At 34.4% G+C, this 23,419-nt stretch overlaps 1 protein-coding gene across 4 annotated transcripts in view; it reads right to left on the bottom strand.

Moving 5' to 3' along the window:
• The window catches only part of LOC143237906 (ras-specific guanine nucleotide-releasing factor 2-like), a 270,405-nt gene extending 249,152 nt beyond the window's left edge, over window positions 1-21,253 (bottom strand). For all 4 annotated transcript variants that reach the window (XM_076477647.1, XM_076477648.1, XM_076477649.1 and 1 more), the window contains exon 1: window positions 20,591-21,253. In XM_076477647.1, coding sequence (XP_076333762.1) covers window positions 20,591-20,857 — 267 coding nt within the window. In that variant the 5' untranslated portion in view covers window positions 20,858-21,253. The remainder of the gene's footprint in view (window positions 1-20,590) is intronic.
• Window positions 21,254-23,419: the final 2,166 nt, after the last annotated feature.

Below are 23,419 nucleotides of genomic sequence, written 5' to 3'. Positions count from 1 at the left end.
CTGTCTCATACTGAAGTATACTATTCTACCGTTAACACAAACAAATATCGTTTGTATTCTTGGCTTAGACTGGTTCATTAAAAAAAATATTGCAATTAGTTAGTCTGGTAGAAAAACTATAAACAGATGTAAATTTTTTAGCAGAAATCAATGCAAGCTTTAATAGCATTGTAAGTTATTTTCTAATCTATGTTTTGAAAGTCGTATTTTTTATTTCACTAACTGCTGCGTGAATGTCTTTGCGAGGTATTCTCGCACTTCTTTCCTTTCTGCAAATTATGTTAGAAACTGACATCTGACGCTAAAGCATTATATTAATTTGTAGATCTACATGTATCACGTGGATTTTCTAGCAAATAACGAACAGTCGTTCTGGTTCAGAAATTAACGAAGACTCGATAGGAAAAAAGGAATTCATGTTTGGAACGATTTATTACTTGTAAGTACCGAAAGCCATTACTACAAACATTCGCAGAAATGTGTACACATACTACGCAAAACAAAACACCTAATCGTTGAAATATTAATCAGTTTTTAAATTGATACGTGTGTGTGGGATAACATACGTATGTGTGTGGGTGTTTGTAGTCAAATATTCTTTTGTAAAACATGTGCGAAGTCTATGAGTCTTGTTACACGTAAGGCCCGGCATGGCCAAGCGCGTTAAGGCGTGCGACTCGTAATCCGAGGGTCGCGGGTTCGATTCCCCGGCGCACCAAACATGCTCGCCCTTTCACACGTGGGAGCTTGTAATGTGACGGTCAATCCCACCATTCGTTGGTAAAAGGGTAGCCCAAGAGTTGATGGTGGGTGGTGATGACTAGCTGCCTTCCCTCTAGTCTTACACTGCTAAATTAGGGACGGCTAGCACAGATAGCCCTCGAGTAACTTTGTGCGAAATTAAAAAAAAAAAAAACTTGTTACACGTAGAAAATCTTGAAACTGCTATTCTTTCGTCGATTTGTTTTCAGTTATTCGTTGTGTGGTGTACGGTATGGCGAGGCACAGGGAGCGTATACTAATCAGCTTAGTGTATCAGAGGTATTAGATATAAATAAATATATATAGGAAAGAATACTTTTTCCGTAATGAAGATTACAGGGTCTCAGTTAGAAGGCTTTACAGAATAAATTCTGGTACTGTAGCTTTCGACTAGACCAGGGGTGGTCAAACTTGCTTAATGTAAGAGCCACATACGATAAACTTCAGTTGTGTGAGAGACGAAAGACATGAACAAATATTACACACACGTTTTTATTGTTACGCGTACATTTTGTTACATAAAATTCATTAAATATTAAGAAACATATGTACGTAATAGTATTTATTAATGTATGTAGTCTTTAAACTGTTAATTTGCATGAGGTTCAATAATCACAAAGTACATATATATATATATATATACCAAATGTTTTCAAAATTCTGTGTAATTACTGTTTTAATTGTATTGAACGTATTTTATACGACTCAGATAGCCCGATGTGGCTTTGCTATAAGAAAACCCACACTCCTAGACGTTTGGAAAATGTATATCATTAAAGGTGTTCAGGGATACAAACATTAATTTTACTTGCAAGTGGTGGATTATTGAGTTAATTGATAAGCATTGTGGACACTGCCTTAAATCTGTACTCTAGAAGTCTTTTAGAACAGTAATAAACGAATTATAATTTTAATAAATGAATAAACCATTTTGTAAGAAAATTTTGCAACTAAATTTTCTCTTTTTAATGAAAAAAATATTCATTGTAGTTATCAGTTTTAACAAATTACATCTTCACATGTGGGTTTTCTTTTAAGAAGTGCCCCGTGAGACAACCAATGTAGAATAAATTAATACCATTAGAAAATGAAATGATTGTAACTGAAACCGTCGGAAAACAAGAATGAATACAATTTAGTTTCATTAAGTGAAAAAAGTGTTTTTTGCTGGTATCAGAAACAATAATTGTCATCTTTGTTTGTGCAATTACGAACAGTCCTTCGATTCGTTGCTGGTTCGTTTACATAATTGTTACATCAAAACATAGTAAAGTACTTTAAGACCTTAGATGATTATTTTAGAGATTAAAACACTTTGAAGACAAGAATGGACGTCTAATAGAGATGTCAAATCCATTACCGTTCAATCTGTGGCTAAGACTGGCAAATCTTTTGATTTGATGAGGGTATTTTGAGATTGAGGAAAGATATTAGAGAGGTTATAAATTTGTTAACCCACTGTATTAATTATATTATATTTTAGAATATACCTCATGAATGCTTTCTCGTGTGGGTTTCAAACTTTGTACATCCGTTTAGAGTAATCTGTTCTTTAACAACTGGTGTGAAAAATTAAGGTAAGAAAGTATTTGTAACGTACGTTTCCTTTTTAAATGTGGTTGTGTGCTGTAACATCAGTGGTGTTAGTGAATGTGACCAATTTATGAGAAATCTGTAGTCTGTACATTTTAAATATCATATAGAATATAAAACATCAAGCACCATGCATAGCCAATGTACTTCAAACATCACCAATAAACACCATAATTTAATGATTTACAGGGAAGGATACAGTGGTGCTCTACAGAGCGTAGACGACGCACTGTGTGCAAAAGATGTAGGTAACACTGGATAATACATCTACAGAATAAAAAAATGTTAAATAATGTAGATATATAGAGAAATTATATTTACAAAAAGTAAAAATAAATATTTATAGGCATTACTTATATATGTATAAATATATATAAAGCTTAATAAATAATAAGCAAACGTATAAATATAAAAATATTTTTCCTGGACACCTAAGAACAAAACTGTCTACCCATTCATGGTAGAGCCTCGCAAAACACTTTTTTATAATAATGCTAATAAAATTTATTGTTCAACAAAAACTGACTTTTTATTCTATATTTATTTTGCACAGTAATGAACTTTCTGCATGTGTATTATCCAGTTTTAAGTGTGATACGTCAAAGCGGTGAAACTGTAAAAATATTAAAGTTAAACTTCCTTTTTTTTAATTTGTCTCAAACTTTCAATACATGCTCGTTTGTCAATAGTGAACGATGTGCTTGTAGCACAACCTGGTAATAAGCCAATAAAATTAAATATATACTTGATTTCAGTTGTTACATGTTAACACCTGTAAACGTTTAGAACTGTATTATTGAAAAAATAAAGGAATGACTAGGTCCTCTGTATTTCATTCTATTAATCAGTGATGTCGAGAAAACCCACTTGTAGAAAAAATATATATGTAAAAACGGCTGGTTTGGGTTGAGAATTTTATTTTATGTAGAAGAGCGAACAAAGTTTCAACCTTCTTCGGTCATCGTCAGGTTCACAAAGAAAGAAAGAGGGAACTGACCGAATGTGTATATGTATATATTCAAACATCTAAGCATGCTCTTTACATTCCTACACTCAGTAACACAACCTCCTTCAAACATGTGGTCAGCTATTGGTCAGTTACCTCTTTCTTTCTTTGTGAACCTGACGATAACCGAAAAAGGTCGAAACGTTGTTCGCTCCTCTACATAAAAAATTGTCTCAACCAAAACCAGCCGTTTTACATATATATTTCATTCTATTGTTTTTGGCATTAAATGAGATTCTTACACATTTTAACATACGTACAAGAGGTCAGTTTCGTGTGACACGTGTATACATTTTGCTTGAAATCAATATTGAAGTCATGAAGTGATTAAATTAAATCAATAAAGTTAAAGTAAGTATAACATGTTAAAACTTAGTGAGACTTACGGCTTCTATACCAACACTTCAATGAACAGTTAAGCACCGAATTATGTGGGTATAATTTTCGACAAAGTAATTCAATTCGTTAAAAAGAAAGAAACACCAAGAGTGTCTTAAACATAATGATGTTGTTTTTACATATTATAAAATATTGTTCTATAGCATGATAGATAACACTACGCTGACATCATCTTACTTAGCTCTTTGTGTTTATCTCTATGACGTGTTACCTATAATAGCCATATAAAAAGACACGATACTTGATAATTCGTATCTTTTATGGCCACACAAAAGAAACGGCTTGTACGCATGTATAAGTGGTGAATACGAAATATTACGTTTTAACAGAACTGGAAAGCAACAAGTCTCTTCCATCTCACTGAGGTTCAGTTTCTCAAGATAGACGTCCACCATATTTGAATGCTGCTAGAGTTATTTGTTATTGTCCCTTAATTTTAACAGAGCTGAAAAGCACCAAGTCTCTTCCATTCTACTGAGGTTTAGTTTCTTTTTTAGATAGATGTCTATCACATCTGAATAGTACCATGTTTGTTTGTTGTTGTTCGTTTAAAAAAAAAAACAGCTTGCAAGCGATTAAGTTTGTGTTCATCTTCCATTCGTTGTTAAAGTGGTGCTTTTCAAACCGTTTAAACCTATAATCAGAGACACATGCTCTACGTATTACACTGAAAAAACACTTGAAAAATTCAAGCACGTTTTCACGAACAATGAATATCTCACTAGGGGCTGTAACACGTCTTTAGTTACTAATGTAGCACAGCTATAGAACTATAAATAAGCCATCAGCTGACAGCCACCGGGAAAGAAAGAAAATATTTCTCTTCAGTATACCAGACTTTGAAAAGACCTCCATCGTCATGAGAAGTTTTACTGCAAAAGTTGTGATCGAAAGTATTCCAGAAATTACAAATTTAAATCGCCTCTCTCCATAACGTTCATGAATACTGTTATGTGTGAATCCAATATAAATTTATTGGTAAGAGACGCCAAGACTAAGTAGGACTCGAAGATCAAATAAGAAGCATCACAAGCTACATCAAGAAGGGATAATCAGTAGGTATATTACATATAATGTCTAGGGACAACAATGGAACTCTTGATCCATCTTGACTGTCCATCCTTAATATTAAACTAAAAATACTTTTTTAAAAAAAATCTTAAATCCAACCCTTATCATTCATATAGTTATCAAGCTTTATCTTAAAATTATTTATATTTTCTGCCTACACAAGATCCGAAGGCAACCCATTCAAAAGACCAACCACTCTATTAGAGAAATAAGATTGTCGTAACTGAAGATAGCTCCTACCTTGCCAAAATTAATATTTGTGTCCCTTCTATTCTCGCAGTTAAGTAAAAAAAAAATATATAAATACGAACACTGTTAATTCCCTAAACAATGTTAAACAGCTCAGTCTAACATTTCTTTGCTCAAGAAAAAACAATTTCAAAGATTTCAACTTCTCCTCGTATGACAACACCTCCATCCCAGGCATCATTCTAGTAACTCTACTCTGAATCCTTTCCAACAATTGAATGTTTTTCCCAAGATAAGAAGCCCAAGAATGAACACAATACTCAAAAGGTTGCTTAACTGATGATTCACACAGTACACTTATAACCTAGTTAAACTTATATGAAATATTTCTATAGATACAAACTAAAATTATGTTTGCCCTGCTCTTAGTAACAGCTCAATGCTTGGATAGCTTAAGAGCGTTATCAACTATTATACGAAATGCCTTTCATTCATAACACTGTTAAGGTTATTCCAATCAAAATTATATTTATAAATCAATTTATGATAGCCAAAATGCATTATCTTGCATTTATTATAATTAAAACCCAAACTCACTAAATGAACTAAATCCTTTTGTAAAGCAGCAGCATTCCCTTCATTGCTAGCAACACCCATAACCATTAATATCATCAGTAAATTTATGTAATTTATTGACCATTTCTTCAGCTATATCATTGATGTAACTCAAAGAGAGCAAAGTTCCTAAGACTGAGTCTTGAGGTACCCCACTTATGATATTAATCGAGTTTGACTGAACTCCATTTGTGACAACCTTCTGCTTTCTTTCATCCAGTCACTCTTCTATCCAATTAGTTAAACTATTCCCCACATCTACAGAGAGAAATATTTTACAGGCCTTTTATGTGGTACCTTGTCAAATACGATCTGAAAACCCAAATATACTAATAAGCAGTAGCCTTTTAAAAAAATGTCAAAATAATTGTAAGACAAGATTTTTGCTTAGTGAAACCATGTTGATTATCCAATAAAATTCTAAACTTTGTTAAATGACTTTGCAAAGCATCTTTAATCAAACTTTTCAAAACTTTTTCCTCAACTGATGTAAAATTAATGGTCTTTAATTACTGGGACAACTTCTACTGCCTCTCTTGAAGATAGGAGTGACATTAGACGATTTCCACTCCTTTGGTTTATGCCTACTATTCAAACACTTACAAAAATAGAAGAAAGTGACTCACATATAAGCAATCCTTAAACTCCTCAAAAACCTTGAGAAAAACATCATCTGGCCAAGGAACTGATCATTATTTAAATTTCCCAATTTTATTTCAACAAGCTCAAATTTATGCAATTACTTTGTTCAACTTTGTTTTCGGCCCGGCATGGCCAGGTGGGTTAAGGCGTTCGACTCGTAATCTGAGGGTCGCGGGTTCGAATCCCTATTGCACCAAACATTCTCGCCCTTTCATCCATATGGGCGTTATAATATAACAGTCAATCCCACTATTCGATGGTAAAAGAGTAGCCCAAGAGTTGGCGGTTTCTGGTGATGACTAGCTGCCTTCCCTCTAGTTTTACGCTGCTAAATTAGGGACGGTTAGCGCAGATAGCCCTTGAGTAGCTTTGCGCGAAAATTCAAAACAAACCAAGCCAACTTTGTTTTCATCTATCAATTTCTTAAGATGAAAAATACTTCTTAAGTCTTCATTAGTAAAAACCGAAGAAAAAATATAATTTAATATCACAACCATTTCATAATCATAAGATGTAAGCCCTTCTTGGAGCTACCTTTACTTTCTGTAAGGAATGTGTTTATCTTGAATATTTACAAATTTGTACTTTACAATTTCTACTTTTGATCAATGTCTCTAAAGCACACATAAAAAATCTCAAAGAAAAACAAAAAGTAGGAGAAAAACCAAGAGAACTATTTCCATTCAAACCAATAAGTTTCGAACCAATAAGCATAAAATATCTAATCAGCTTTCTGAGTGCCGCAAGACCACTAGTTAGTTAAGTAATATTTTGAAAAGATAAGTTCCTGAGCATGTGGGTATTTCGTTTCTTATTAAGCACAGAGCTATACTAAGGATTATCTGTGTTCTGCCCACCACAAGCATCGAAATCCGGTGTCTAGTATGCAGACTAACCGCTGTGCCACTGGGGGGGCCATGTTGTCATTTTTGGATATACGACTTCAGTTTGCGGTTTGAATTAGTTCAAATTCGAAAGTAAAGTGTTCAAAACTTGACAACAAATGATGTTTATATTTTATTAGCTTTTTAGTTTTGAAAGTTATTCTGTGAACAAAAATAAATGTTTGTGTTTTTCTTATAGCAAAGCCACATCGGGCTATCTGCTGAGCCCATCGAGAGGAAGCGAACCCCTGATTTTAGCGTTGTAAATCCGTAGACTTACCGCTGTACTAGCGGGGGGGGCAAACAAAAATGACCATCAAGGTCTCTACCAAATGATAAAACATTTATTTACAAGCCCGGCATGGCCAGGTGGATTAAGGCGTTCGACTCGTAATCTGAGGGTCACGAGTTCGAATCCCGGTCGCACCAAACATTCTCGCCCTTTCAGCCGTGGGGGCATTATAATATGACGGTCACTCACACTATTCGTTGGTAAAAGAGTAACCCTAGAGTTGGCGGTGGGTGGTGATGACTACCTGCCTTCCCTCTAGTCTTACACTGCTAAATTATGGACGGCTAGCGCAGATAGCCCTCGAGTAGCTTTGCGCAAAATTCAACAAACAAACAATTTATTTATATGGTGAGCAACCTTGGTTGGTTTGCTTCAAATGTCTAAATGTGTATACCTCGAAATCGGCAACCGCAAGAAAACAGAATATTTTAAAATTCTCCGCGGTTTGTTCCTTTCTCAAATGTTAAACAATGAAATAAGCTAATTCAATACATCTGCAACTTCTCATAATAAAGCTTAAGTTTACAACAGCTACGATACAGTAAGTGTGCAAAAGAAATCCATATGGCAGTTTGCTTGTTTCGAATATTCGAACTCGGTATTACTAAGTTAAATGGTAACAAAAGGATAAAGGTCGAAGTTCAACAGTCTCTGCTGCAAATCAGGGCCAGTGATTGGTGGCTTAAACACAAATTAAAGTTGGGTCTCTAAGAAATGGCGCCATTAGCAGCTGTCTTTTATGCCTGTCATTAATAGCAGTTCTTTTACAAACTCATGGGCTAGTGTAATGGAAGAGTTAGATTTGACCTCCACTTTTACAAAGTACCAACAGCCCCAAAGTTGGAAGAATGCTTTTACCACAACAAGAAGCTTACCACAGTCGGAACCACTATGTGAAATGCTAGGACAAAAATGGCCCATTAGATTTAAGAAAACAATGCACATGCAGAAAGTGCCTTTTGACATTATCTTAAAGGACGTATTACGGAATAGATCACTTTAATGTATCTTTCTCACTTATATAAGATCAAATCAGATTATCACACGCAACAAAATGGGTTTTCAAAGGAATTGTCTTTTCCATACATATTTATCATTTATATATTATATGAAGTAAATTATTCAGGTGTGAGTTATTAATTTTTGACAAACTTTCCAGTTCTCAATAAGTAAATTAATATTATCCATTTTCCGAGGGACACTGAAGACATGGCCCGGCATGGCCAAGCGTGTTAAGGCGTGCGACTCGTAATCTGAGGGTCGCGGGTTCGCATCCCCGTCGCGCTAAACATGCTCGCCCTTTCAGCCGTGGGGGCATTATAATGTGACGGTCAATCCCACTATTCGTTGGTAAAAGAGTAGCCCAAGAGTTGGCGGTGGGTAGTGATGACTAGCTGCCTTCCCTCTAGTCTCACACTGCTAAATTAGGGACGGCTAGCACAGATAGCCCTCCAGTAGCTTTGTGCGAAATTCAAAAAACAAACAAACAAGGAAGGAAGCAATAAAAACAAATATATATACTTTTTATATATTTGTGTGAGTGCGTTTTCTTATAGCAAAGCCAGATCGCGCGATCTGTTGAGTTCACCGAGGGAAATCGAACTCCTGATTTTAACATTGTAAATCTATAGACTTACCGCTGTATTAACGGAGGAATTTTTTATATTTACACACACGTATATAAAATTATAAACATCCGATAACCAGAGTGACTTGAAAAGATGTACCTTTCTGCCTCTCGTGTATCTTATCATTTTTTCAATAGTTCTCAAACATACGTGTTTTTCTGACACAATGTAAATAGATGTATAGATATCTCTAAATTGTAAGACCCAAATGCGTTTGGCAGATTATTACTTTAGTTTCAAATTGTGATAAAATAGCTCGAATAATAATCAATATTAAGTGAGAGTTAGAGGGGTAACAACAACATTATGGATAACGGAGGTTATGTCGCTTTCCATTTTATACGAAACTCGCTTGTATGTTTCAGATTTTACCACAATTTGAAACTAAAGTAACAATCTGCCAAACGTATTTGAAGCCCACAATCTGCAGATATCTATGTACCTGTGTACATGATGTCAGAAAAACACATACGTTCAAGAGGTATCAAGAGGAATCACTAGACTGGTGCGATTTCATGGGGAGCCATTAAATTTCTGATTTACAACACCGAAACCCAGGGTTCGGATCTGGACAGAGCGCAGACAGCTCAATATGTGGATTTTCGCTAAAACAAACAAAAGAGTTTTTCTGCCTTTCGCCTGATGTATCGTTAAGGAATTGATTATATGTTTTGTGGTGTTTTAACGATTTTCGCAAACTTTCTGTGCATTTTGATGGGAAGAGCACTATATCATCAACGACGGTCACAGTGGCGTAGACATATCTTAATAAAAATATATATACACACACGCATATTCCTTAGTGGTTCGGCAGTAAATGTATAACGTCAAACTTTATGACTCGATTCCGGCAGCCGACAGAATACAGACAGTCGATTATTAGTTTCACACTAAACACAACAAAATATGATTTCAACTATGCTTTAAGTATATATGTAATACGTTTCAAGGTGCTAATAGAGATCTGGTTATTTTTATATAAATAATTATTTGTATTTAAAAAAAAATTGACACCTTAAAAGAACATGCAAAATTATATTTTTTTAAAATAAAGTTTATATTATTTTGTCTTTCTAGCATTCTAGTTGGAAATGAGTAAACTGTTTCGATTTTACAGTTTCATTTTGTACATCATTTTATATATTTTTAGTTTGGAAAAGATACATGAACTGTATGAATCTAAATAGGTTGAATCCTTATCTAACCTCCGTTTAGTTATCACCTAAGAAATTAAATTCCAGGTCATATAATGTTTATGTGGAACAGGTGACATTTTGTGTTAAAACATTGACCTTTTTCATTAACACTAAACATTTCAAAGAGACAAAATCGTTTCAGAAACGTTCGATTACGTAAAGAATGTATCAAACAAAAACTTCTAAGAACTTTTATGTAAAGAATGAAAAGTTTTAAAACGCACAAAGCGTTTACCAAGTGAATTTAGCAACATTTGAATATTATGCCAAACATTGCACGGGCTTAACTCCAGGGATTCATTGTTTGCGACCTGTTACCAAAATAAAAACTGCAATGTTGCATTTAGGGGTTAAGAATGCATTATAAGACAGTTAGATCCTGCCATACGGTCATTCAAGAGAAGTCCAAAAAGTATAGCTTTTTTATAAGATTCTTTCTCTCTATTTTATTATTTCAAACATAGAGATAAGTATGTGTAGATAGCTCTTATGCAGCTTTGCAGAAAAAAAAATCTTAAACAAACAAACATATTGTATAGCTTGTATGACGTTAATACACTGCTTTATTGTTGATATGAGGTTCAAATAAATTAAAAGAAATAGAGCCTAAGGAAAGTCACAATTGTGAATTCAACACAAAAATGTTAGTTCTTTAATACCTGTTTTTTCATTTCAAACCAATGAGATGAACAAGGTAGGTGGCTTCAGATGTGTGTTTTGTCATTTTCGAAAGAGACGTTCCAAGTGATTTCATATAGACATAGTATTGTTTTTCATTTTTATTCTATTATTACTCTTGTCTTCTTGTATATAAACAAAAATATTTTAATAAGTTTTGCAGCAGTGACTTTCAATATGGTTTTTAATTTTTTTCTAATATTACTTTGCCATACGTTAGTTGGTTTCATTACACCAGTCTTGTTTACTAAGTTCCCAATTGATTACTTTCCTGTAGCTCAATGGTAAATCTGAGGGTTTTAATGCTAAAATCCGGATTTCGATACCAGTGGTAGGCACAGCACAGATAGCCAGTTGTGTAACTTTGTTCTTCATAAAAAAATCAATTATGTGATGAAGAGACGGAGAGACACTGCTGTTGTATATGTTCCACACTTTCAGCTGTGGGCACGTTATAAAAGTGAAGTTAATTCCGTTGTTTGGCTCAAATTTTCTAACAAAGACTTATAGTAGTGACTGTCTTCCCTTCGGTCAGTAATTAAAAAAGAAGGAATACTATACACAAATCCTAACACTCTCTAGCCTAGCTGTTTAGCCGACAACCGCATATGATGCCATTCAGGTCATAATGTTTCACTTTCAAATGGTATTAAAAGGCTTAGCTTAAAAGATCAATCACTCACCCTGTTACGCTCCACACACACAGAGACACAAACTTAATATCGTCTACTTGCTTTGAAGCTCAAATTCGTAAATCAGAAACATTATTATGTTTGTGCACAGGATTGGGTAAATCTTAATAAAACAAATTTGAATGCGTAAATCATTGTTTGAGGTTCATAGTTTACTGCTACTAAATATTGACCGCTTTGAGAATTATATTTAACAGCCTTTACACGCGCAAAATATTCGTACACTTATATCATAAATCTTAGTTTAGATCGGAGACTTAGAATTTCATAAAATAGACACCCCTCGTAATTACTGACATTTGAAAGAAAGATAATATAATTCAATTACTGTCACATAGAGCACAACAGAACGTAGAAAAAGTCCAGAATAATTTTAATATAGCGTAATCATTCATCTAGACATAAGCTGATTTCAGCAATCAAGAAGATTGACTGTCTCTACAATATGGATGATTAGAGTTGTGCATCAACATATTTTTCTGATGTCACTTGCGACGACAAATATCTTTGCAGATGACTCACTATCCGAAAAGATATCGTCCAAACGAAGCTAAACCTTGATGACAGACTGGCTATATTAAACAGTTGGTGTCGTATATTACAGATCTGCTAAATGTCTGGTTGTCTGCAAAAACATTATTCCCAATAGCTCACAAGGTTCACTTCCACCGTGCTAATCTTAGTAATTAATCGTATAATAAATAGGGAAAAGTGTGGACATTTTAACGGAAAGTAGGAATCGTTCGCTACTCGTAGAATTGCAATAAGAAGTATCGTAAAGAAAGTTCGTGAATTATGGAACGAAACTCCTTTAAATCTATCCAACTAATATTACTTTACTTGTTTGTGTACTTTTTATTACAGCATTTAATTTGTTTCTGATACTTTTTATAGCGATTCTACGAGTAACCAGCAATCCCTACCATTAAAACATTAGTATTTTTTACAAGATATTTTTTCACTCTTTATATGGTCATGGAACGGACACAACATTTATAGACTTTCAGTATAGCCATATCCCTGATAGCTCGTTTGTTTGTTTTTTGAATTTCGCGCAAAGCTACTCGAGGATTATCTGCGTTAGCCGTCCCTAATTTAGCAGTGTAAGACTAGAGGGAAGTCAGCTAGTCCTCACCATCCACGCCAACTCTTGGGCTATTCTTTTACCAATGAATAGTGGGATTGGCCGTAACATTATAACGCCTCCACGCCTGAGCCATTTCTGATTGTGGCTTTAATTCTTGCAAACTTTATAGCTATCAGGGAGCCCGAAATGTTCAGGTGGGTTAAGGCGTTCGACTCGTAATCCGAGGATCGCGGATTCTAATCCCTGTCACACCAAACATGTTCGCCCTTTCAGCCGTTGAGGCATTATTATATGTGACGATCAATCCCACTATTCGTCGGTAAAAGAGTAGTCAAAGAGTTGGCGGTGGTTGGTGATGGCTAGCTGCCTTTCCTCTAATGTTGCACTGCTAAATTATGGACGGCTAGCGCAGATAGCCCTCGAGCAGCTTTACACGAAATTCAAAACAAACCAATTCGAATTTAATAAAATGTAAGCTTTATTTTGGCCTGTATAAAGTTAACAAAATAAGGTTTAAATTGTATACACTTGTGGTTGTGATTTTCATTCTTGTTTCATTACTTTGTGTCGCAGGAGTCCTACTTCATTTTGAAAATTCATAATTTTTGATATCCTTGTTTTTTTACATTTTAAGTTACGCCTGTATGAAATATTTATTTTACCATTACAAAGCTGTTAATCTTTCTCGTCCCACGCTAGGAAAGCTGTAACTTTATGAATTTTCACTGCTAAAACCAGGGGTTCGGTTCCTCTCGGTGGGCACAGCAGATAGCCCACATTGCTATAAGAAAAAAAAAACACACGACAATCTTTCGACATGTAGTGCCACCTGTTTGAATTACGTTTAAAATACATTTAAGTACGTGTATAATATACGTTTATCATTTATAAAATAATCAAAATATGTATATATTTCTTGAAATATCAAAAGAGATACCCACAAACCAATAAAGTAAGCTGAAATGGCACCAAGATCGCATGTGGCTATATATATATTAAACACAAAATGGAATCAGTTACCCTTCTTCTGTGTTCCGTATTTTCACATCCTAAACTTACCAAGACAGCACTCTTGGAGTGACACTAGGTGTGTAGTGGACTAGAGACAGCTATTGTTGTGAACAGCTTGGTTAGAAACTGGAAGAGTAGTTGTCTGACACCAAGACATCACATTTATGTAAAACATAAACAATCTCATCCACCAATTCTAACATGATCTATACCAATGCCCATCTAACCTCGTTCCTGATGACTGTTAGCTATAGAGCTTTTAGAAGATAAGGGATTATTTGCAAAACCATTACTCAACTGAAGGTTGAAGTGATTTCCAAGGAAGATTTTATATCCTACCGTATTCAGTACAAGTCGGAGAATGAAGAACCACGTTTAACGTTGAACAGTTACTGGAGTGGTGCCACATGTTGTAAGGAGGAGCTCTTGGTAAGGTCTGAGGCATCTACGAAAACTTCTTCCCGTACAAGACTACCCCTCCGTATACTCACGCTCAGTTTGTGATAACCCTGTACGGATATATGCAATGAATTGAACACTTTTGATAACATCCATTAAACCTTCCATGTGATATATTTGATATTTCATTTCATGAGAATCCCCCATTAGTACAGCGGTATGTTTTCTGATTGACAACGCTGAAATCAGGGGTTCGATTCCCCTCGGTGGGCTCCGCAGATAGCCCGATGTGGCTTTGCTATAAGGAAAACATTCACACACACGTTTCATGATAATAAGTATACGTAAGTTCTCTATTTAAAAATATTTGTTTCAATTTCGGCCAGATATTACACCTATATTTCGTTTAATTGTGTCTAATCCGTTAATACAGTGTGTACTTCGAGAAAGCTTATATAAGAGCAGTTTGCATTTGCACTCATGGTAAAGTTACTAAGGCTATCTGCCGACATAAGAGCAAATACAAAGCACTTGTTCCAAAAGAACATTAAAATAAACAAGACAGCGATCACATTACATATCTAAAAAAAATAATTAAATAAAGCAATGAAACTAATATTTTTAAGTAAAAGTTATCTGTTTATTTGTCAAAGGAGGAAATATATAAAATTAAAACTTTATTTCTACGTCCTTTCTGAATTAACGTTGGAAATTCTTTGCATCAAAGTAGCTTTGCCTTAATCCCATTGCTTTACTCATATATCAAGGCGTAGAAGCTATACTGAAAGTATTTTATGGGTTGTAAGTGTCTCTTTAAGGTCTTGTATTAATATACTTAATGGAAAAACAACGGCCATCCATCGCTAGTAGAGACCTTATCTAATCTCTGATAAAAGCTGGAACATTACGAGTTTCTACTATGTTGGTATGAAAACTATTGAGAAAACTTATACGCATTAATTTCAACGGCAGATATTTTTTCCTCGTATTCAAGAAATATTTCGAGCTTTCCACAGTCCTCAAGCTCTCCTTTCCATGAACCTCTGACGAGGCTAACATTTCCAACATAATTTTTTTATTTGTTTTTTTTTCCTTACTTGTGGTGCCTAGAGACATCTTATTAGTTTCACTTTTGTGTATAATGATTTTATAGTTTTCGCATATAATCATAGAATAAGTAAATCATCGCAAACATTTACAAAAGTGAGTATCGTGTACGCTAAAATATACGTAAAACATTTTACGCAACCAATGTGTTTGTGTGAGAGCATACAAAGTAACATTGAAGTAACAATGTCGGACACATTTTGGAGTTGTAGTTTTTAAAGGAAAATTTAGCGTTTCTGTTCACGTTGGAACAATTACTCAAGAAATCTGGGAAATAATGTTTTTACTCATTACAAGTGTCCAAATATTCGACAAATGCTATTACTTTTAACTTTGTTTAACGTAAAGTAGAATTTATTACGAGACATTTTTATTAACGTAAATTAAGTCATATTTACTCGATAATTATTATTTATTTGTTTGAGATACTCGAAAAATCATGTGAAAAATATAAGATACGCTTTTCACATATAATGACAAAATACGTTATCTAATAACAGAATACGTTCTTAAATTTTTTTGTAAAACTACGAAATGTATGTATATTCTCTTAAATTATTTTGCAAAAAGAATACGTACTCAGTTCAGTGAAAAAATGTACGTACTCTCTTAATTAAACGTTTTGTAGAACATTATAGTAACCAAAACTTCACTCAAAGCTAAGTAATTACTATCTTTTACATACTGTTTCGAAAACACTGAAAACTAACTAAACTAAAACGCAGCCCAGCTGTTAGCTGATAACTGAGGGTACGTAACTCAATAATAACAAATAGTAATAAATCTCTCTCTGCTCTTTGGGGCCGTGAGTGTGTTCGACGATTAACGATTAAATTCGACTGCCTGCCAGTGACACAGTGGTATGACTGCGGTCTTCCAACGCTAGAAAACGGGTTTTATTATCTGTGGTAGATAGAGCACACAAATCTTCAAGAAACAAACGAATTTCACTGTTAGGTCTGGCAAGACCGGCCCAAGAAATGGCGGTGGGTGATATTTGACGAGATGAGTTTTCTTTCATCTACGACTTTAGCTAAAGCTAAATCGTTTCGCCTACATTATGCTGTTTCCAAGAATCATTGAAAAAAAACACAACAAATCAACCACTGTTATTTATTCACTGATATAAATTTACCAATAAAAAATGTGTGTGCGCGTTTTCTTACATCAAAGCCACATTGGACTATCTGCTGAATACATCGAGGGTAATCGAATCCCTGATTTTACCATTGTACTAGCGGGGGGCTTAATGAAAAATTGTCAAGCAAAATGTCCAAGGACACAGCTCGACTTATAAGACATTATTTCATTCGTTAGATTACAACGCTAAAATCAGGGGTTCGATAGCAGATAGCCCGCTGTGGCTTTGCTATAAGAAAAACACAAACACACACACTCATTCGTTAGAATGTCTTCTCGCGTAAAAATAAAAGAACATGTATTATAACAAATAATACGTTAAAAGTTAGAATGAGGAGCTGACCAATGACTGTTGGATAAATCAGAAATGTTGATGAAATAAATTTTCAAAAGTTGTATATTTGCCGATCATATGTTATCTATACTAGTACTTCGTCATCTTATCGTTCCCTCTTGTCTAAAAAAGAATAACTTCTGTTACCCTTTACAATCCTGTGAATATCTCGTTTCAATTACAAGATGAAACGTGATTAAACATTCCCAGTTTGTTGATCGTTCCCTTAAAATTTCTTTAATTATCTTGTTTAACAAATAAGAAATTCAAACCCGGAGAATGCTTCCCACTTACGCAATCACTGTCACTGTTCAGTGCTGCAGTAATTTAGTTAAAATACATGTATTAACAATAGTAGTAATAAATAAGATGTTAAAATTAAAAGATAACATTTCACAATATAACTTTTAAGTATAAATGTAGAACAAAGCAGAATGAAATACTTCTAAAAAATAGATTCAAAATGTTTTAGATGCAAATATCCGTAAACCTTTATCTTTAGTCAGTAGATTATTCACTCAGACTTAAATGTACAAAACTAGTTGATTTATAGAAAACTGTACAATGTGAATAGAAAAACATTTGCTTGACTATTATCTGAAACGGTGTCTTATCTCCCTTTGACATCATTAGATGTTCATGTTTAAGAAGCAAGTAAAGCCAAAACATGATTGCTGGTGAAACAAAGTATTCGGTTAATAACTGTTAGTGTACAGTAAAGGTTACCGTTAATGCTAGTGTTTTACTGTTTATCACTGAAATCAAATGAATAAATAACTGATGTAACTGATACGAATACCGAACATTATAAATACTTGATATTTCTCTTTTTTAACTTTTAACTTATAAGATATTTAAGGAAAAGTAGAATATTAATTAATAGATTTAATTAGAAATATAGCTCGAAGAATTAAAATAATGATAAATTGCATTAATAATTCCTCTTAGGTAAAATGGTGCAGATAGCCTATTTGTTTTGCGCCAATAAACGACAACCAACCAACCAATCTTAGGGAAGATAAACTTATATAAATATTACGCTGAAATAACCTTAATTAATTATCATAAAGTTTTCCAGCGACTCAGTGGTAAATCTGAAGGATTGTAACTTTAAAAACCGAATTTCGATACTTGTGATGGGCATAGCCCGGATAGATCATTACGTACCTTTGCATTTAACAACGGCTAGAAACATCTACTTCACAAAATGTAAAGTACTTAAGACGGTATTTACATGTTATCAATATAATTATGTCAATGAAATAACTTGAGTCAATTTTGTTGTTTAATAAAATATAGTGACGGATATAGGGAATCAAAAAGCTTAGAAATAACCAATATGTTTCACATATTAATTTCAAAATGTGTATTATTGTAGATCTCGTCATTCAACAAATACATTAGTTCAAAAACACGACTTATCTATGTATATAGAGATGTATTAATCACAAAGTAATTAAATATACAAATGAAGTGTTGAGATACGCCGAACACAATTAACAATAAAACGGGACAAGCTTGCTAGTTCATGTAACAAGAATAACAAAGATACCCCTGTAAAGTAAGCTTTATCGCAACATTGATTTGTAGTACAGAAAAAGTAATCTAAGCTCTCGGTACAAAAGTCATTCCATCAATACCATTACCGAGCACATTGCTGGCGATACAGTTGATTAAAAACAGTAGCTGTTTTTGTTTTCTTTTTCAACATAATGTATTTAAATTGAACATGCACGCAATAATCTACAACTTTTACATACGAGGCAAAGAGTAAAACAAACCGTTTTTCTATGCATATTGCTATAAAAAACAATCCACTATATGCGTGTGTTAATGTCCATCAGTAAGAGTTAGCTGGCTCGATTACAGTGATGTCTTGTATGGTGACTGCAAATTGTCCGACAGTGTAATGGACATTTTGTTTGTTTTTGTTTTAGGAGTTATGTCTGAAAAAAGGGATAACAAAGATAACAAAGGAATAACAAAGATAACAAAAGGATAAAAAAGATAACAAAGGGATAACAAGGATAACAAAGGGATAACAAGGATAACAAAGGGATAACAAGGATAACAAAGGGATAACAAAGATAACAAAGGGATAACAAAGATAACAAAGGGATAACAAAGCTCCTGAAATATTTCCACTTTTTTCTTTTGTAGATACTGGCTTTGAATTTAAAGACCTAAGTATCTAATTAGTTAAATGAGTCAATTATTAATTTCCACAAAGTTGAATATACAAATGTAATCTGATGAGGTCATTAGAAATTTAACAACAAATGAAAGAAGACAGGGAACAATATCTAATATTATCCTTTATATAATTTTTACTTTCTCAACAGATAACCTCAGGGAATATATATAGAAAGAAGCGATTTATTTTAACACTGATGCAGAAATATAACGTATAATGTGTAATTATACTGTGTTATTAGACTGCCATAATGATTAGAGAGTGTTTATCTATGATATGATAATTTGAGACGACAGAGTGTTTAGTTATGACATGATCATTAAAGACGACAAAGTGTTTAGTTATGACATGATGATTACAGACGACAAAGTGTTTAGTTATGACATGATGATTACAGACGACAAAGTGTTTAGTTATGACATGATGATTACAGACGAGAAAGTGTTAGTTATGAGATGATGATTACAGACGACAAAGTGTTTAGTTATAACATTATGATTACAGACGACAAAGTGTTTAGTTATGGCATGATGATTACAGACGACAAAGTGTTTAGTTATGGCATGATGATTACAGACGACAAAGTGTTTAGTTATGGCATGATGATTACAGACGACAAAGTGTTTAGTTATGACATGATGATTACAGACGACAAAGTGTTTAGTTATGGCATGATGATTACAGACGACAAAGTGTTTAGTTATGACATGATGATTACAGACGACAAAGTGTTTAGTTATAACATGATGATCAGAGATGACAGAATGTTTAGTTATGATATGCGGATTTTTTTGTAAAAAGTGAGTAACTAATGTATGTATAAAGATTTTGTTTTTATTAGCTGTAAAAATTGTTTCATTTCATTCTACAAAGTTTGTAGAACTTGTTCACTTGTCAAGGAAAACTCAGTAGTGTTGTTACACTTCATAGTATAAACTATTTTATACGTGAATAATTATACACCTAAACTTATAATTAATTTCTTAATAAATCAGTCAACATATTCAGTGTGCTGAAGTTTCTCATGTGAAGTAAAGCAAATTATCATAAAAGATTTTTAAACTCTTATGATAAAAAATTATATTAATTGGTATTGACCTTACGCAGGCATTTCTATACTTTTATATTATATTAATTGGTATTGCCCTTACGCAGGCATTTCTATACTTTTATATTCTATTAATTGGTATTGCCCTTACGCAGGCATTTCTATACTTTTATATTCTATTAATTGGTATTGCTTTTACGCAGGCATTTCTATACTTTTATATTCTATTAATTGGTATTGCCCTTACGCAGGCATTTCTATACTTTTATATTCTATTAATTGGTATTGCCCTTATGCAGGCATTTCTATACTTTTATATTCTATTAATTGGTATTGCCCTTACGCAGGCATTTCTATACTTTTATATTCTATTAATTGGTATTGTCCTTACGCAGGCATTTCTATACTTTTATATTCTTAGAATTCGAGTATTTTCTTGACCAATTAACATCGGTTTTGATTTTGTTCTCAAACCGACAAGCTAGGAAAACGGAAAGTCTTCCATTCTTTATGTAAAGAACTGTTCCAGTGTGTGAAATACAAATTACCAAGAACATCCTGGGTGAAATGTTAAGTTACTGTAACTAATAATTATAGCGAGAAGCTTGACGGTGATTTCTTACCTGTGTGGTGCCGCTTGTCTTGCCTGTTGTTGGCGTGATCATTCGCTCACAGTAACATCCCTCTAAAAACACAAGTCCGGACGGGCGAGCTGCGGAATCGTTCTCGTAATAGAAGAGCAAATTCTGGTACAAGATGAACCACCTTAGCTGCCACTTGCTCGCGTCTGCCGTCCGTTTATATAAATAACCTCTCATGCCATTATCGTGTTGAGCTTTCTCTGCTAAAGTCAGTAGTTGGGAATCGTTAAGACGGACGCTTCGCTGCATGTCGATGCAAAGAATAATGTCCACTATATCTCTTGCTGACCGCTACAGAAATGTCGAGAGGAAACACTCATTCCAACATGGTTACCTATTTATTTTCTGCCTGAGCTTCTTAAGCTCCTGTCCAGAATTTTGTGAGTTATGAACTGCCAAGAGTATTTTCTGATTTTTTGGTTCTTTGAAATTGACTAGATTGTTGAAAACCTTCACACGAATTCTTCAATCCATTCTTTTGTGTTGGCAAGAGGATATCAGTGAAAATCTCGTCACTAAGTGTAGCATCTACGTCAGAAATGATCACATAAAGCACATCAGCCCGTTTCGTTCTGGATGTCCATTACCACTGGCTTACAGCTCTGCTGGCCTCTTTCTAAGCCCAATCGTCTAAGCAGATTGGATCCTTGAACGCTCTGTTTCTGGTGTACCAACTAACAGTAGTTATAGCTACCTGTAGCGTGACGCATGAACTACCCGTGACACGCGCAGAGCTGTTCTTTCACCTACTGGCATTCAACAGCTTGCTAAACGTAGAATCCGCGTGCCGTAACTTAACGTTCCAAAGCTTTCATCTAAAACGAGCACGTTGGCTTTTCAAGCTTTTATTTGTTGAGAAGATTATTTTCAAATGTTTCATTTTTAATTCTGCACTATTTGTTTCTACAAAGAATATATTGACGTCTGTAATATGTTTTCAAAGAGTAGGTTTATGTCATATTTCTAAATCGTATGGAAGAAGATGCGTTCTGACATATCAGAATCTATTGCATTTTATATCTTCAAAACACAAGCTTACATTAGTGGCTTTATGTTTGCCATGTTTATAAACAAAGACTGAAAAACTGTTCTATATGCACTGAAGTTTGTTGAGGTGCCACTAGAGTATCTAAACCCAGTGGTAGGCAGAGCTCAAATAGCCTATTGTGTAGCTTTGTGCTTAATTACAAAAAATAAAACTTGATTGAGAAAACGGTTTTACGAAGGTTTTCAGAACATAAAAGGCAATGTTTTATTTATATCACGCTTGATTTCAAACTTAAAATGTTAAGCTGCACCTAACGGCTAAAAGGTCGCTATATCTGCACGTTACTTGTGACATCTCATGTTATATATTCTTACTACATGTGGTACAAACAAAATTACTAAATGACAATCACGAGTGCCTGAAATCTTGTAATTAAGTGTTTAATAAACGAAGGACAACCAGGAGGCTCGTCATCGGGCAATTTGTTGCACTAACTTTACATTCTAGTGTCAAATAGAATACCTTATTCGCAACATGGTAATGTCTGAGCCTATTTTATTGCACTTGGTTTGTTTTCCTCGGATTGGTATTATGCACAAAACTACACAAAGAGCTATATGTGCTCTGCCCACCAGGGGTATCGAAACTCGGTTTGCAGCAGTATAAGTTCACAGACATACTGTTGTGCCAATGAAAGAGGGGCTATTTCACTAATAAAATTTTGACTAGTCTTTTCGTATCAAGTATGTACACCTTGACTTACAGGTATTATCATGTGGTGTCTGTCTGTTTATGGCCCGGCATGGCTAGGTGGGTAAGGCACTCGACTCGTAATCTGAGGGTTGCGGTTTCGAATCCCCGTTACACCAAACGGTCAATACAGCTATTCATTGGTGAAAGAGTAGCTCAAGAGTTGGCGGTGGGTGGTGATGACTAGCTACCTTCCGTCTAGTCTCACACTGCTAAATTAGGGACGGCTAGCGTAGATAGCTCTCGTGTAACTTTGCGCGAAATTCAAACACAAAACAAACAGTCTGTTTAGTACATACTCTCAAGGACTGCCTACGTGTTCATATATCTACTTTTAAGAACTGTCTACCGATTATTTTTAAAGCAACTGCATCTAAATGAGCTTGTAGCACCACGCCTATATATTACCGAACTGTTATGATGAATCTCACACGCAGACGTGGGAAATTTATGTTACTTAACGAAGATAAAGATGAAAAATGATATATTATTTTTCACATCCTTTACTCTAATAGCGTACAGTTATGTACCGTAATCTGATACGGTTGGCCTCCAATAAATAAAATTCCGTCTCCTTCTGAACATTTGCCTGACATGGTCAGGTGGTTAGGGCACTTGACTCACAATTTGCTAGTTGTGGGTTCGAACCTCATCTCACCAATTATGCTCGCTCTTTCAACCATGCCGGTCAATCACTCTATTATTTGGCAAGAGTTGGCAGTGGGTGGTGAAATCTAGTTGCCTTCCCTCTACTGTTTCAATGCTGAATTAGGAACGGCTAGTGAAGATAGCTGTCGTGTAGATTTGTGCGAAATTCAAAACAAACAGTCCAACCTCGGAAAATTCGTCTTATTTGCTGCCACCACCAGGGCAAGCAGTTTATATAAAAGTTGTTAAAACTTACCTTAACTTTCAGACAACGTTCGGTTGGTTGCACAGAGTAAAACGATTTTTTTTCACAAAACTTTTCAACAGATTTACCTGGCATTACCAGGTAAAATACAAGACCTGAGGCTAGTATTGATTTTCTTGTTTCCAATTTATTTCTGAGATACAATATGTAAAACTAATTG

The sequence above is a fragment of the Tachypleus tridentatus genome, chromosome 13, assembly GCF_004210375.1.
Source record: "Tachypleus tridentatus isolate NWPU-2018 chromosome 13, ASM421037v1, whole genome shotgun sequence".
Classification (NCBI taxonomy): domain Eukaryota; kingdom Metazoa; phylum Arthropoda; class Merostomata; order Xiphosura; family Limulidae; genus Tachypleus; species Tachypleus tridentatus.
Note: the sequence above shows the minus strand (reverse complement) of the source record. Positions and strands in the feature narration are given on the sequence as shown.